At 32.3% G+C, this 16,540-nt stretch overlaps 1 protein-coding gene and 1 long non-coding RNA gene across 2 annotated transcripts; both read right to left on the bottom strand.

Moving 5' to 3' along the window:
* Positions 1-1,680: 1,680 nt before the first annotated feature.
* On the bottom strand, positions 1,681-13,950 carry LOC140062197 (alpha-2-macroglobulin-like). Its single transcript, XM_072108287.1, has 21 exons — positions 13,859-13,950; positions 13,262-13,434; positions 12,797-12,946; positions 12,335-12,520; positions 11,246-11,309; positions 10,702-10,882; positions 9,610-9,844; positions 9,156-9,297; positions 8,843-8,967; positions 8,310-8,451; positions 7,809-7,985; positions 5,194-5,275; positions 4,808-4,967; positions 4,499-4,573; positions 4,224-4,398; positions 3,917-4,125; positions 3,598-3,819; positions 3,332-3,456; positions 2,659-2,815; positions 2,317-2,419; positions 1,681-1,869 (listed from the first exon to the last, which is right to left on the bottom strand). The coding sequence occupies exons 1-21, from the start codon at positions 13,947-13,949 to the stop codon at positions 1,832-1,834; spliced, it is 3,012 nt and encodes a 1,003-aa protein (XP_071964388.1). The 5' UTR covers position 13,950; the 3' UTR covers positions 1,681-1,831.
* An 865-nt stretch (positions 13,951-14,815) lies between these two features.
* Positions 14,816-16,450, bottom strand: LOC140063240 (uncharacterized). The gene is made up of 4 exons (XR_011847597.1): positions 16,360-16,450; positions 16,106-16,238; positions 15,903-16,012; positions 14,816-14,889 (listed from the first exon to the last, which is right to left on the bottom strand). It is a non-coding gene; the product is annotated as an uncharacterized lncRNA (long non-coding RNA).
* Between the last annotated feature and the right edge of the window lie 90 nt (positions 16,451-16,540).

Genomic DNA, 16,540 nt, shown 5'->3' with positions numbered 1-16,540 from the left:
ATCGGTATGCCTTTCACAAGAATGTCTTGAAGAGGTTAGTTCAGGTATGAAAATTGAAAACACTAGTTTCGTGAGAAATATTCTCTGACAATGACATACTGTTTAGAGGGCATCGCGCTAATTCCCATTTGTATTAGACTGGTTTTTATTGTCAGAATTTCTTCTTGTTTTCGATAATCTTTTTGTCGTCTTTGTCTCTGATTTTGGAAGAGTATGAAGATAGAAAATCATACCAACAGTGTCAAAACTACAGATCCAACCACTACAAACATTATTAAAAGTGTACTATTTTCCTGCTTCTCATTCGAATCATACATTGAAATTATTACCAAATCTCTACCACTCAATCCAAATGACATCGATGTACATTCTACTATATTGTCTTCATCTTCTGATTGTAAATTTGATATAGTTAACTCAGTGTTGTCACTGTTGAGTTTGAATTTTTTACTTGTCAGATCAATCGGTTTATTATCGTACTTTCAGATATATGTCGTAACATTCCACGGACTCATCACTTTACATGTAAATTCTAACGGGTCCATAACAGCAAAGGATGTCAGGGTTATAATGATAGTGACCGTTGGTGGAATGGTGAGCGTTATGGAACAACTTTGGTTAACAGTTGCTGCTATACCTTCTCTACGTGTGAATATTGACGTCTCGTCTTCAGCAGTCAGCAAATGTTTCAACCCAGCTAGATAAGATTTGTTGTCATCGGAAGTTGAAGATCGCCGATAATTGTTAACGATAGCGTCGAATAACGTCGACAGGAAAACAGGCTGAAGTGTAAGTGTTTTCTCTGTATTTACTGTACTGTTATCAGATTTACACTCTGGATATTTTATGTCTAACTTAGTTCCTATAAGAACTAAGAGTGTTGCATTTATCGATTTTGTTCCATATTCACACAGTAATATTGCTCGTTACCATCCTCAACTGTGATATTTAATATTGTTAGTGTACTCTTCCTTCTATCATCGTCAATTTTAAATTCATATCTGAAATCGATAACTTCTTCCTCAATCACTAGAAATGAAGTTCTGCCCATATACGTCTTAAACCACAACCATTTCATCTCAGAAGGTGTCACACTAGTGGTACATTCAAAAGTAGCCTTATCTCCAACCCACACTTGAATTTCAATAGGATGTATTGTAGGCATCTGAGTATTAACAAACGAACTGTAGTATATCAACATTAACCAACATCGAACAACGTAAAAATAGACCATATTGCTTTAATTCGTCAAAATGATATTTAATGTAATAAAACAAGAAATTATAGAAAATATAATAACTGTCTGTTGCTTATTCTTCGATGGTTTTCTTTTGATCGCATGAGTTCTTCGTTCTAAATAATGTTTACTTAACGTCAATCGGTATTCAGTTTAAGTTCTACTCAAAACATCTTGTCTTATGCTTTGCAGTAATTGATCCAAAATATTTAATTTAGCATGTCATGTCTACCTATAAATAGCTTTTAACAAATTCCACAGCACCATTATTTGTAGACCTATTATAAATGTTAATTGAGTCAAATAACAGGTACTTGAACATAATTTTCAGGAAATATTTATTTAACAGATTATTAATAGTTACTATAGTCAATAGAAACTTGTAAAATGCAATTTGAATATTTTAGAGTAATTTTTAATGAATTGTAAATTTTTTAGTAGTACAATTAATAATATTAAAGAAAAGATGAAGATAGTAGTCTCATCAAAGAATAACTGTAAAGTTAATCTTAGAAAACTTTATTGATCAATTATTATGTTTTTAACTAATCTACTGGTTATAGTAGCATCTTTCATATACTGGTGGTAAAGTGACTACCCACAAAACTTGTAAGATTTGACAGACTTCAATTCTGTAAAAAGACAAAGTAAACAAAATAGCATTAAATTTATAGACAATATCATCACGATCTTCTTCTTTTTTCCTCATTTTTCTCAACATCAAATTCAGCATCTTTTTCTATTTTTATATTTCCGCCTACTATGGTAAGTAAGCAGGATCAGTTTTTAAAATGTAGGCCTAATCTCCGCACAACTCACACACATCAAAACAGAATATGAAACATATAAATAAATTAAATCGTATGGAAGGAGATTATTTACGGTTTTTAAATATGTTTTCAAAATAGATTAGTCACCTTAAAACAGAGAAAACAATAGGTGAAACACGATAAAATTAAAGTAAGTTAAAATAGCAGAGAGAATAACAAGAATGCATAACATGGATCAACAATATAAATGTTTGTTAAATGTATATAAATATTTTTTTGGAGTACAATATTGCTACAATGGTATCCTACCTGCTTCATAATAGTCATACACGGTTACTATTCCAGGCTTAGAATTCTTTACTTTTATATCTTGTAGCACATCAAATTCAAAGCTTAATGGCTCAGAGGTGAACTGAAATTGAAACAAATATGAATGTTAATTCTTCTACGTAACTCAGTAGGTCTACAAATTAAAAACATATATGTATGTATGTCTTTTATGCTGTCTTTATAAATAATAATAATAACTAATAGTCTATAATACAGAAGATGTGTAGAAGGTATATGTGCGTTATTAAGTAATTTATGGCATAGATAAACGTACACAACGTTTAAAACAATATATATTAATTAGATTTAAATACGAATTACCTCATCAAAATAAAACTCGAGCATGTTACCATTAGCTTCATATCTTTTGAATCCAAGTGTGTCATGACTTTTAAGTGAATCTTTATCCGCATAGTATCCAGAAACAAGCTTAACCTCCACAATCGACATACTGGATACTTGGTCTTCACCATTGTACCTGTCGAATTCAAATTAGTATACTACTACTACTACTACTTTCAAGATATGATGAACGTATTTCATAAGACCAGTTAAGATTGGAAAAAGTGGTTTAAATAGAAATTGTAGCTTTGTTTTCTTTTATTTATTATTAGTTTAACGTATTTTTTTTCTTTTTCGTATTCGTGGTGTGGGTCAAATTTAAAGTCTTTCTGACTTATATGACCCTCCCCCACATGATTACTTTATCGTATTTATTATCCTGTATGTTATTGTGTATTGTGTAGAAATAAATGGAATTGAATTGAATTAAATATCAAGATTAAAAAAATGTTCATTTTATAGAGAATCATTATCTTGTTGTGTGTCTAAATTTACTTTTAGGTTATGCTACAGTAGTATTTGCTGTTTGTGGCGTATCAAGGTGTATCAACCTTATAATCATTGCTTTATCTGCATCCTGACGCAGCGAATATTTTTTTCTTATCCAGTGTATGTGATTGCCGTTACTGTTTTGTTATAAATTATAACTTACGATACGGTAATTCGGACAGTCTGTTTTTGGCATCCCAGCTTTTCATCTGGGATTGATTCGACACTGATACTGAATGGTTCTACTTCCACTTCTGGTTTTTCATAGATGTTGTAGAGTGTTTGAACCTAGGATATATAATATTATATATATACTATAATTCTAGAAACTTTCTAGGTGACTTATTTTCACTTTTTATTTTACTTCTAGAATGTTCAGAGTTTCTCAATTTCGGTTTGTTCTTTTACAATATATATTTAGACTTATACCTGTATAAGAGCACACCCAGTCCCGGAATACTCTATATCAACCGTTGTTGGTGCTTTTTCTATGTCCATTCTCTGAAGTAACAGGCGATTAGAGGAGTCTAATTCAAACGTTTCAGTTTCACCTCCAGCCGACGAGGTCGCTGTGATACTCATCTGGGTAGTTTCCCATGTGTAAAGTGCCTCGGAAAAATATGAAAGTGCTTTTAACGCAATCACTGTGTCCTGTTAGATTAAATACATTGTAAAAGAAAGTTATCGAGTTAATTTGTAGCAATGGTACGAAACAATTAAGTAACAATAAAGTGATGGCTGTACAAACCTGGGTAGACGAATATCCACCATTGGCATTCTGTTGTTTAATCAGCCATTTAGAGATCTTTAACGCTTCTATTAGGTCGGCGCCAACTTCTAAATCAAGCGCCAGAAGAGCGTAAGCAGTCATTTCTACCTCCGCTGAAGATGCTCGGCAGTAATAACATGTGTTCTTAGGTTTTAGACCTTCAGGACGTTCCCAGTGTATTAATCCATCTATTAAAATAATGTTATTATTTAACTATTATATTTATTTTAAAATTGACAAAGCAGTAATTGTATCGATTATTTCTTTAAGGTATATTGAATCTTACTTTCTTCAATTGCAAGTTCATTTAATTGCCTAAGCACTTCTTGGTAACGGACGTGTTTAGAGAGTTTGAATGCGTACGCCAGCAATGCAACCGAATAAGAGTCATTCCGAATACCCGAATCAACGTCATCCCATCGATTGACAAGACATTTGCTAGCCAGATCAATACCTCCGTTCTGAGAAATAAGAATGTAAGAAAATATAGAAAATTACCTATTTGAATGCTTTGGATTATGCTCTTTTATAAATTATTTAGACAATAAACTTAATATTTACCAACTTCTGGCCAACAGCTTCAGTCATTGTTATCAAAGTATATGCGGTCAACGTTATTTCATCTGAAACACCACCCTATCGATAATCCACAAGAATATTTGCATAAATGAGAAATAGTAAGAAATATACTGAATATCATTCGCCCTTAGTAGGCCTAGATATTGAAGCCAATGTCATTACATAGAGCATGAATTACATGCGCTATGCTTAAAGTTGTTCAAAATGCTACCCAATATTCTGAGCAACTAGCTGATGCATGATGTTAATAATATTCGTTTTATGTAAGTCAAATAGGCCTCCTAGGCATACCTTCATAGCCTTGTTAAATAGAGTTCCTCTTGACATGATGCAGCCTGTTTTCTTGTTTTGTTGGTTTATCAACCACGAAAGACTCTCTCTCATTAGGTTGCTATCTATTTTAATGAATTCATCAGATTCTGCAAACGTTCTTAATACGAACGCTGTTAACCTATAGATATAATGATTATTGTTATTTTAAAAGAAAAATCCAAATGAAGAAACATTGATAACTCAACATTTTTATCTACTTACTCTACCTCATTTTTAAAAATATTTGTTTGCATGTATGCAATAATTGTGGTAATAGAAGAACACATTTACATATTTTTGTTTATTTTTTTGTGTATACATCTTTATGTAACTTAAAGGTGTCAATCAGCTCTCCAACAACTTACCAGGTACTACCGTCGTAGTCGGATTGACCAAAAGCACTATATGATCCATCTTGTCTGCGATAATTCAGCTCTCGTTGATAGCCTAAAATTAAAGTATTCCTTAAGTAATTCTTTTCTGTCTACCTCTCTCATTTCAATTCAATAAGATACACCATTAAATCAGAGAAGCATATCTTATCAATAGAGCACATTGCTCAACACAGTTCACATACTTTATCCTGGTTCTCGAATACTTGGAAAATCGTCACATTGTATTAAGTTTGTGGCTTAAGATAATGTTTCGATTGGGCTGCAGAATGTCGGTGGAAAATATTAAAATAAAGGTTAATACTGTTCTACAACACTCACTAATTTCAAATTTTCGTAATTAATTTTTTGGCTTCCTCAGCGACTGATTGACTCCCTACTTCTGGACGTAGGTGGCGTCCTACTTGGTGTTTCTAGTAGAGAGTCATAGACTTTTGAAAGATCATGGTTGCGCTATGGGATCTCCTGTTAGTCCAATCATCGCGAACATGTATATCGAAGATTTTGAACTTAAAGCTGTAAAATCTGCGAAAAGTGGTCCGAAAGTGTGGTTTCAATATGTGGACGACACTTATGTGATTATCGACAGATCCAAAATTTAAGAATTTACTGAACATATTAACATCCAGAATCCACACATAAAGTTCACCAACGATCCTGAAAAAGACGGACGGTTGCCCTTTCTTGATACGCTTGTGAAAAGACAATTCGATGGGAGGTTAGAGGCCAGTGTGTAAAGAAAACCAACTCACACTGACCAATATCTGGCCTTTGACTCCCATCACCCACTAGAGCACAAACTTAGTGTGATTAGGACTCTTTTTGATCGAGCTGATACTGTGGTCACACAACAAGTTGAAAAAAGACAATACATTAAACATGTTAAATCGGCATTAAAACGTTAACTCTATATTTATCATTATATTTCGTCTCAGTTCATCCCATAAACAGGAGACTCTGGGACACAGATATAAATAATGTTAGTTAGAACATGTTATGTTTGGATTTTACGCACAAAGAATGAATTATAAATATATAAATAAAATTATTTTTATTGATAAATTCTCAATATGTAAATTTAAACACAGTAACCATAAAAACAATCTTATTAATGTCTTTCATAATGAACTAATCACAAGGAATGTGCAATATTTGTACTAAGATTGGTAACATAATATACGACATTTTATGTAGTTAAATATTTTATGGTTTTTATCATATATCTTTGACTCATTCACTAATTCATGCAACATTAATTTTATGTAACAATAAGGCAAAAGAAACTCAGTTGAAAAGTGAATTCATTTAAAATATAAAGCAATGGTAAATGAAAATAATTTGTTATTCAAAATAAAAAGCAATATTAACATTTTGTTAGTTTAAATAGCTAGTAAGTAGTAATTTACAGTTAAAAGAGAGAATATGCATTGTTAATTGAATATATGTTTGATCGAAACAAATGCAACGGTAATAGTATACTATGATTGTAAATATCTATAAAAAAAAATGAAAAAAAATGCTAAGAGAATGGGAATGTGTTAGAATAGATTATATGTATACAAAGAAGAAATCAGTACTAGTAGAAATTATATAAGAATAGGATAGATACAAAAAAAAAATAATGATTTATATGTTACAAAAAGAATACAACTGATTGTTCTAATCAGAAGAAAAAAACAAACATTGTTAATTGAATATTAGATGTTAAGTATGATGGATTTATTGAAAATAACATGTATTAATAGAAATGTATTATATATTATATGAAATGAGAGTATTATACAACAATTGTAATACATTTAGGAAAGATTGAATGATGAACAAAGGTGGTGGCTACCACAAAAGATAAAAAACAAATTAAAACGCTGTGGATACGCAGATTGGAGTTTTAAGCGTGCCACGGTAAAGAAAGACCAGTCACTTCGGAATTCAAATCTAGATCTTTCTACATCTAGTACTAGAAAAATCCTGGTGGTGATTCCTTTTGTTAAAGGTATATCCGAGCAACTTAAACGGGTTTGTGGACAATACGGTACCCCCACCCGCCTTTAAACCACATCAGATACTTCGTCATATTCTTGTCCCTCCTAGGGACAAAGTATCCATTGAGGATAAATCAGGAGTAGTTTATCGTCTTCCTTGTAAAGGCAGTGACAAAGTGTACATAGGCGAAACAAAGATGTCTTTGAGGGAACATATTGCAATAACCCCCTCCATTCAGTCTGCCATTGCTGAACACCTTAAACCCACAGGCTACGAACTTGATAAATCTAACGTAAAGATTTTATGCCGAGAGGACAAATTAATTCTCAGGAAAATACGGGAAGCTATTTATATATTTAAACAGATAACTTTCAAAGAAACACCACGTAGAACGCCATCTACGTCCAGAAGGAGGGAGTCAATCAGTCGTCAGTCAGGCAACACCCGCTGAGGACGGAGAATGGTTTCTCCAAAAATATTACGAAAATTTGAAATTAGTGAGTGTTGTAGAACAATATTAACCTTTATTTTAAAATTGTATACAAATAGCTGTAAATCTCATTTAGGAAACAAACACATAGTAGGATGTGAAACAATTAACTCACCTGCTCTTATGTTGTTAACTATCGTTTGTTTTAACCGAGCCTCGATTTGATCTGTGTTTATAAGGTATTTTAAGACGTAAACGTTTGGCGCCATTTTTACAATATTCTGTTCTCCACAACCAGTTGGTAACCGGATTAGATGATTCATGTTGTTGAGAGCTGGTCCCATTATATCTCCTACAAAAATATATGTATCACGCAAACGTATGAGCATTTTCAAATTGAATACATTATAATGAATTTATGTATGGCCTACACCAACGCTTTACATTATATTGAAAAGAACATAGGCGGATATGACGTAGAATGAGAATATACTAAATTGTGTGCATTGTAATTATTAAAATTGAGTAAATGTGAGTATTGTGGGTTTATTATTATTATTATTCTATAGGTTTTAGGTTCAATATTGGGTTCATGTGACCTTCACAGAAAAAGTCGGATTTTCATTCCTAATCGTTCTCGTCGTTTTGTTACAAACACATGCAAACATAGGCCTACCAATTAATTGTAATTTCACTCTGTCCGATCCAGGTACAATGTTTTCAGGGAAGTTTACTTTATAGCTTGCTTTTTCGTTCGCTTCATTGCTGCTTAAACATATAACTGATGACTGCGTTTCATCCTTTTCTATCCCTTCAGGCTAACAAACAAAAAACAAAACCAAAACACAAACTGTCTTAATTTCTAGATAAGTTTGAATTGGATGTGTTTCATTGCTAGATATATTAGTACAGTGTGTAATATGAGAATAAACTGAAATACAATAACATAGAGTAATGAATGGAGGTTAGAAAGAAACATTGAGATAGGAAAATGCAATGTGGTATGCGCAGTTAGTGGAATACGCAGTTAGTGGTATGCTCAGTTAGTGGTATGCGCAGTTGGTGTATGCGCAGTTAGTGGTAAGCACGCTTTATGGTATGGGTAGTTGGGTATGTGCAGTTATACGCCGATTCTAGTATGCACCAATTGTTGTGCAATAATAATATAATTATTATACGCAATTGTTTGTATGTTTAGTTTTCGCTTACCTCAACAAGCAAATCACGCTGTACTCCATCGGTCAAGCCAATGTATTGTTTGTCTGGGCGATCAGGTTCACCGTCACACATTCTACGACCAAGTGCTTTACTGAAACCCTTGGTTACAGCAGAAACTACATTTTAATGAACCATAGCAGAAAATATTATATATTACATTTTTTAAATAAATTTATATTATATTGTAAATTAATTACAATTAGTTCAATATTTCATTACAATAATTTAAACCATTTCATAGTATCATATTTATTTCATGTTTTGCGCAATTTTTGAAATGGTGTAGTGTACAAAAGAAAATTACCTGTCATGAGAACATTTCCAAGTGTATGTGGTACTATTCTGTACTGGACAGTCTTTGACCCACCTCCACAAACGCACACTTTACGTTTAAAGTCATTACCCAATGTTGTAAAGTTACTACTTTCTTTGAGCTCAAGTTTGACCTAAAAAAAATATAAAATGCCATAAAAAAAATCAGTCAATACTCGTGTATAATGTCAAAAGATTTCACAAAAACCAGGCGAAAAAAAAATTTAAAAACCATTGCATGCAAATAATTTTTGTTAATGAGCTAAAATTATGCTTTTCATTACAGGTATTTTCCAGAGAAGTTTCAAGAGCATACTAAAGTACTCCATCACGTGTAAGTTAGTATTTTGTTGTAATTACCACGTGTTTATAAATATTGTATTTTACACTGATATACATACGAATTGATTTAAAAAGTAAGATACATATTATGTATCATATCTTACCATAAGACATTGGTCAGCAAGGTAGTTAAACACCGTTACTTTCAATGGAACACTTTCGTTGCGAATTACCGAGTAAGGAAGCGTTAAAGAAACGAAAAACGGTTTAAATGCACGTAATGTTGTAGTTTCTCCAATACCAATGTCACTGTCGGGTGATATACAGAATCCGTTTGCTTTCCAATCGGTGATCGTATCAGGAACTTTCAGATCAAACTTGGCTACGCCATCTTCTTCACTTTAAAGTTTAAAAAGATAAAAAAAATTTCAACTATTTATCCTATGCATACAAATCATATCGAAATTGTATCAAACAGAGAGACGGATTCAGAATTTCTGAAATGGAGGTGTGCTAATTATATGCTTAGACAAGAGTAGTACTATGTCAAGGTGTACTTATTCTTACCTATATCAATTATTAATATTCGTTTAAAATAAAGTAATATAAAAAAGTCTCAATTTCATTTTGCTGTCAAAAAAGGAGAGTGGAAGGTCGCCGATTCGTTTTGAGGCACCGTGCATTCATGATGTTGACATACAAATAAGGGGCCTGCTCGCGAAACTGAGAGGCGACAACTATCTCCTTAACAAATGTAGAGGAATCGGTCATCTCAAACATCTTCCAGAATCTGGGCATTGGCTTCCCCTTATTCATAGGAAGTTTATTTTCAGCTTTTATTATTAGTGTTGAAAACAAAAATGTTCAATAACCAATACGAATACAGATGCATTACCGGTATACAACCTCCGCCAAGAGTAATAACAAGAGATACTGGATCAAAAATCGTTATAAAGATCCGCCTTGTAGCCTAGTTTTGATGTACTACCTATACTTAATAATAAAATAACAGTTCAAAATTGGGATCCTGGTCCAGAATGTCTCCAAAATTGAATTGAGTCGTCCGTGACCACATATCTATCTGTGATTTAAATTTGGTAAAGATCCGTTGAGTTTTGACGTTATCTTGTCAAGAGAGAGACACACGCACACACACACACACACACACACACACCAATATCTGACCATCTAAAAAATTGAATCCTTACCACATGTATGTATGTGTGTATGTACATTAATCACTTTCGAATTCTTACCGAGTTCTTTTAATTTTCCACAAAAGTGTTTCTGGAAAGTATGTTCTTATGTTGACTGCAGGTTCTTCTTTTTTGACTTCGACTTCGTCTGTTGGATTTGCTGCTATCTGTTTTGCTTCAGCTTCACCTTCTACTAAAATGTCCACTTGATAATCCATCCATAATCTTTCCATGTGGTGTTCTGTACATCAGAAATTTTGAAAAAGTGAGGTAAAACAAAGCTTTTAAATTAGAATACCCCATTTGGGCCAAATAGGGACAATTTAATGAATAGTCCAATTAAGAAATTTAACGACATTCCATTTCTATAGTGTTTTCGATCAAAAGGACTGGTTTTTATTTTATTCTACTAAAGGCCTCGCCATGTCGCCATAATAATATAATTTAAAGGCCGCCTCATGCTTTGATACTATCCTACTACCACTAATTCATTTTAATACTAATACTACTAGATTCACCACTGTTAGTACATTATTTTTGAAGTGATAAGCAAGTGTTAAAACCACACTAGCCTTCATCATAAGAACCACTACTACTGCGTTACCTGTGATTTCATAGCAGGGTCTTGTTTCCACATCTAAACTTGTCGTAAAAGCAACACCAGCATTCTGAAAATAACAGTGACAAATAAAATAGAGGTGCAACATTTAAGTAACATGGTTAAATGAACACAGTACAGCAATTACTGTTATTTTATCATAAAACTGTACATACATTGGTATACAACTAGAGAGTTTACTTCTCAGTATCACTCACTAACGTAACAATCAAAATCACTAATGTAACATTAATATAAATAATAATATCCTGGATATATATAGCGCCTAATGTTGTGAAAGAGGCCGCTGAAGAGCCGCTAAACATTATTAACAATATTTTTTTTTTATCAAACACGTATATAGATACATACTCCCATATTGCAGACACAAAGTTGTGTCTTGATGTAACCAGGTTCCCATTTATACACCTTGGTGGAGAGAGGCAAACGTATGTAAAGTATCTTGCCCAAGGATACAAGCGAGAGACATAAAACATTGAAGCTTAATATTAAAGCAGGCAAACGATTAATTTGATAATAATAAAACCATTATTTATCCAGTTAAAGAGAGCTGATGAACAAACAATTTTAGATTTCCAACTTTCAAAATAAAAAATATGACAAAGAGTTGTTAAAGTCTAAGATGATTTCTTAACATTTTCTTCTGTTGTTACTTAGTGGTTAAATTTGGTTACGTTAGTAGTTAATGTTACATTAGTAGTTAAGCGTGGTTCCCACTAGAACGTAACGCAAGGACGTAAACGCAACGCAAGCGTTTTAACCAATGACCAGCGAAGTTATAGACAGTTAGCAATCACAAGCGAATAAGCCATCGCTTGTTATTGGTCAATTCACTTGCGTTGCGTTACGTCCTTGCGTTGCGTCGCTAGTGGGAACCACGCTTTAATGTTACATTAATGGTTGCTTGTTCCGTTAGAGGGTGATACAGACCATTCGGAAAAGCCGTTTGTATTCTTGTATAATTATATAATTTGTAGCTAAAACTATTTGAAAACCGCGTATTGCTGTGTGGCTCTCTGTTTGTACAGAGAGCTAGTTAGTACAGTACTAGTTTAAAAATATATATCTACTTACCAAGAAAACAGTTGCACTATCCAAATGTTTCGTTTTGACGTAAGTCTTTTGATAGAAGCGCCCTCTGTTCGGAGGTGGTGGTGGAGGAGGAATGTCTTCTGGTCGTTTATTTATGAATAAGCTACGAGTACATTTTGAAGTGTAGTCAAAGTTTTGATATGAATAGGTTGTTAAAGAATTGAATACCTGTGTGGAATAAATGTAAACATCTAGAGTTTAGAATTTGCAACTGAATTTTTCTGAATAAAAAAAGTGGGGGTGTGGGTTTACTAAAAACAAACTATCTATTTTTTATGAGCAAATATAAAGCCGTGGATTATTTTGTCCGATAAACGTATTAACGTGTTCTTATAATGCATTATTCCTAGTTGAAGCCACTAAAATGCTTAAAGGCTGAAGGATAGAATTGTTTCCTATTAAGAAACATGATCCATTAATGTAAGCAATAACATAGAAACTCACCTTATCATTGGTAATTTGGTTAGTTGTTCCAAGGAGTTCAACACTTTTATCTACGATTCCAATAGCACACAGTGAATTTGATGATGACTGAACACGAAGTATTGTTTTGTCTCCAGGCCTTGTCATATTTTCTTCAAATTGTAATTTAACCTATTTGTGTAATGAATGTTACAATTATTTCAAAAAGTTCTTTAAATGGTGAATTTCAATAAAAATAGTATTGTAGATGAATGTGACCGCGTCGTAGATTTTTTATTATCATGAAAAATACAAAACCATAAGATATATGGGATACTAAATACCCATGCTGTCCCTCCTGCCTACCTGTATAGATTTGAGAGGAAACCATTAAAAAAATTTAAAAAACATAATTATTAGATTAATTGTTTTAAGCCTGGGTACTCTTATTATTTCAAAATTCTTGATCAACCGGGATTCTGATCAGTTTCAGCTGACAAAAAATACCTGATTAGATAGACCTCTGACAACTTTAAATTTAATTGAATCGGCAACAATTTCTCTATCCTCACGAGCGTAGTAAATTAGAAGTTTGGCGTCTGGTGACATTTTAGAATTGACATCAATAGGTAACTTAAACGAGAATTGACATGTTGGTGGCAATGGTTTCAATCCTATCACTGCAACAGAAGAAATGAAGTATGTATTCTGGTGGTATTGTATTCTGCCATATTAACTATATTGCGACTGGTCCATTTGTTTTTTGTTTTTTAAGCAATAAACAAAAAAAATAATTTACAAATTCCATAAAGTAATATATAAAGTATAATCTATAAGGCATACAAAGAAAGGATTTATTCCCAGATTAAAAAATATTTAAAAAAAACACTATGGCAGTTGGATTTCCAATGTGTGGATATTTTTTTAAAAAAGACCAAGGTTTCTCAAGCCAGAAGGAAAAAGATAAAAACAATAAAAAATAAATGAAAGCCATTTTTGGATTTCACATTTTTTGCATACGTAAATCTATATAATACCTTTACAAACCCTTTAGTGAAATATTATTGCTGCAAATATTGAAATCCATAATATATATATATATACCTGATTCATCTTCTGGTCTGGAAATAAAATAATCGTATGAAGGCCAAATTAGCTGACGAGATCTTTTCTCTTGACGAGAACAAGAAGGCATCTTCACCTCTAAACTGCCAAATGTTGCTACAGCAGCTCTAGCAGTGACCTAGTTATATTCAATAAACATTAATTATTGTATAGAGTTTAAATTTATCAAATACATTTGTCAAAAAATGAATACATTTTAAAATTAATGAGATTATTACCGCCAGTTTTTAAAGTACACACAAGGATTCCACGAACCTTTATACATTTTACAGTAACTAGTACACTATATTAACACTTACCATATACTTAACATTGATTGTTTTGTTAGCGCCAGTCGGAATGGTGTAATCAACATCAAAAGTATGATTACCGCCAAAGTTGATTTCATTTGGCACTGGCTTGATGTTCAGGAAACTTCCACTAGGCGAATAGAAGGCAGAGATTCTCTTTGTATTAGATGGATTGTTTCTAATTCTATAATACCCATAGACATCTTCGTAGGTTTGTGTTTTATATCCTTCTGCTGTTACCTAGAATATACGTAGTGCTCCAATAAAAAGGGTGATAGGCGTTCATAGGCGAGCATTACCAAGATAACAATCAACGTTATAACGTTATAAAGTAACACATCTTTCCACCAACCCTACGACAAACTGCTATTTTCCAAAACATCATAATAGATTTAAAACAAAAGCTACAAAAATGATATCTTATATCTATTTTTGAATATCGATAGCGCCAGATAATAATAATTAATAATGAATAAGAATAAAAATTAATATCATCGAATGATGTTATAACAGTGAATTTCATTCTTTCCTGGTTGTAATTACCGTAATTAGCAGAGAAGTAATAGCCGTATCAATAGGCGCATCAAAACTAAATGTTACAACTCCTTTATTCGAGAAGCTGTTGAATACATGAATTACGTCAGATTCGCGTTTTTCCTGTATATGTATTGTTGTATTAATACCATTAGCTGGACTTCCATCCACATTCTTTATAAAGACCTGTGAAATCAAAATAGGATATTTTCAAAATCAAAAATTGAAAAAAAAAAAATGAAAACTGATTCTTAAACGGTTTTAATACATTGTCACTTAATTAGAATTTATTTATATTTGGATCATTAATGTGTATTTTATTTATCTTTATGTACTGGATGTCTAAGGATGGATAAGCAAGCCTGCGAGCTACAGCGATTTTAATTGCTTCTGCTTATCCTTGCCTCCTTAGATGTCCACCTGCCTTGTTTTTGTTACCTTTGTTTTAAATGTATTTCGATTTTAAATGCTAAATAAAGAATGAATGAAGGAATGAATAAAGTAGAAACCATACGGTACTATATCAAAGTTTAAAATCCTTATTTAAATAGCCTATTTGAAACATCCAATACACTTAAAGAAAACATGAACAATGAAGATTAATTAAATCAGACTTTTAATGTGTTATTCTGTAGTTTTAATGAAGTTATCACTTCCTTTAAAAAAAAACGTGAACAAAAAATGTTTTAACTTCTAAAATGCCAAAATAAATGGTTAAATTCAACCAAAAACCCATTAGCTGGCCAATTTGACAAATTTTGCTTTAAATTACAGTTTTTTTTCAGGTAAATACATTTTTTTTTCGATCCAATTTTTGGTCAAAGTGGATAACTATTATGTTATATTAAAATGGCATATTCAACAAAAATTGTGTTCTAAATATTTTTTTAAGGGGACAATACATCTTTAAATAGCGTTTTTAAAAAAATACGCATCGAATAGTATAGTTCATGTTATGTACATAAATACACATATGTGTTCATACTTTGGCTAGAATCCTTGAACTACATTTCCACTATTTTTATTTTAGGTCAAAATAGGTACAGTATAACAAATATTAAATATTATTTTAACCTTCAGTTAAATTGCGTGGATGTTCAACACATCAAATTTAACCAAGTTTCCTGAACTGCCTTTACCGCAGCTTTAATATAATTGGCCTTATGGAGCGTGAACAATTTTTCTCAATTGTCTTTTACCTTTCCATTGTATTCAATGCCGGGCTTGTAATAGCTTATACCTGTTATCTCTATTTGTACTGCCGTTGTTTTAATAGTTGTTGACAGCGATGAGCTGGTCAAAGTGATGTCTGAAAATGGTAATTTATCAATAATTTAACATACGCTGTTTAACAACAGAAACGTTCCAATACTACAGAGTAATATAAAATGTTATTACATACCGGTTCCAGCTTCAGTAAATTTTGCATTGACAGATAATTGTTGTCTTTCATAATAATAGTAATAATTAGTTCTGTCCCATTTAAGTTCTTCTGAAGTCAAATCAAATTCACCACATCCATCTGAACCAGTATCCTAAAAATAAATCATAAATGAATTACCTACAGAAACTGTACATAGAGCGACAGAGGGGGCGCTAATTTAATGTTCCGGTCTATATTGAGTATACAAATAACTCGAGCAAGATTTTACTTACTTTAGCATATTTGACTACAGTAGTTTCTGGGTTACAATCGTCATGTGAATGTTTAAAACAAACGGTAAAATTAACAGATCCTCTGACGGGTTGTCCGTATGTATACCTATAATAAGTATTTAATAATTTAACAATACGCCCATAATATGAAAATTTGACAGTAATACCAAATGCTCCAGAT

Source organism: Antedon mediterranea, chromosome 11 (genome assembly GCF_964355755.1).
Source record: "Antedon mediterranea chromosome 11, ecAntMedi1.1, whole genome shotgun sequence".
Lineage (NCBI taxonomy): Eukaryota > Metazoa > Echinodermata > Crinoidea > Comatulida > Antedonidae > Antedon > Antedon mediterranea.
The sequence above is the reverse complement of the archived record's forward strand: the minus strand, read 5'-3'. Positions and strand labels throughout refer to the sequence as shown.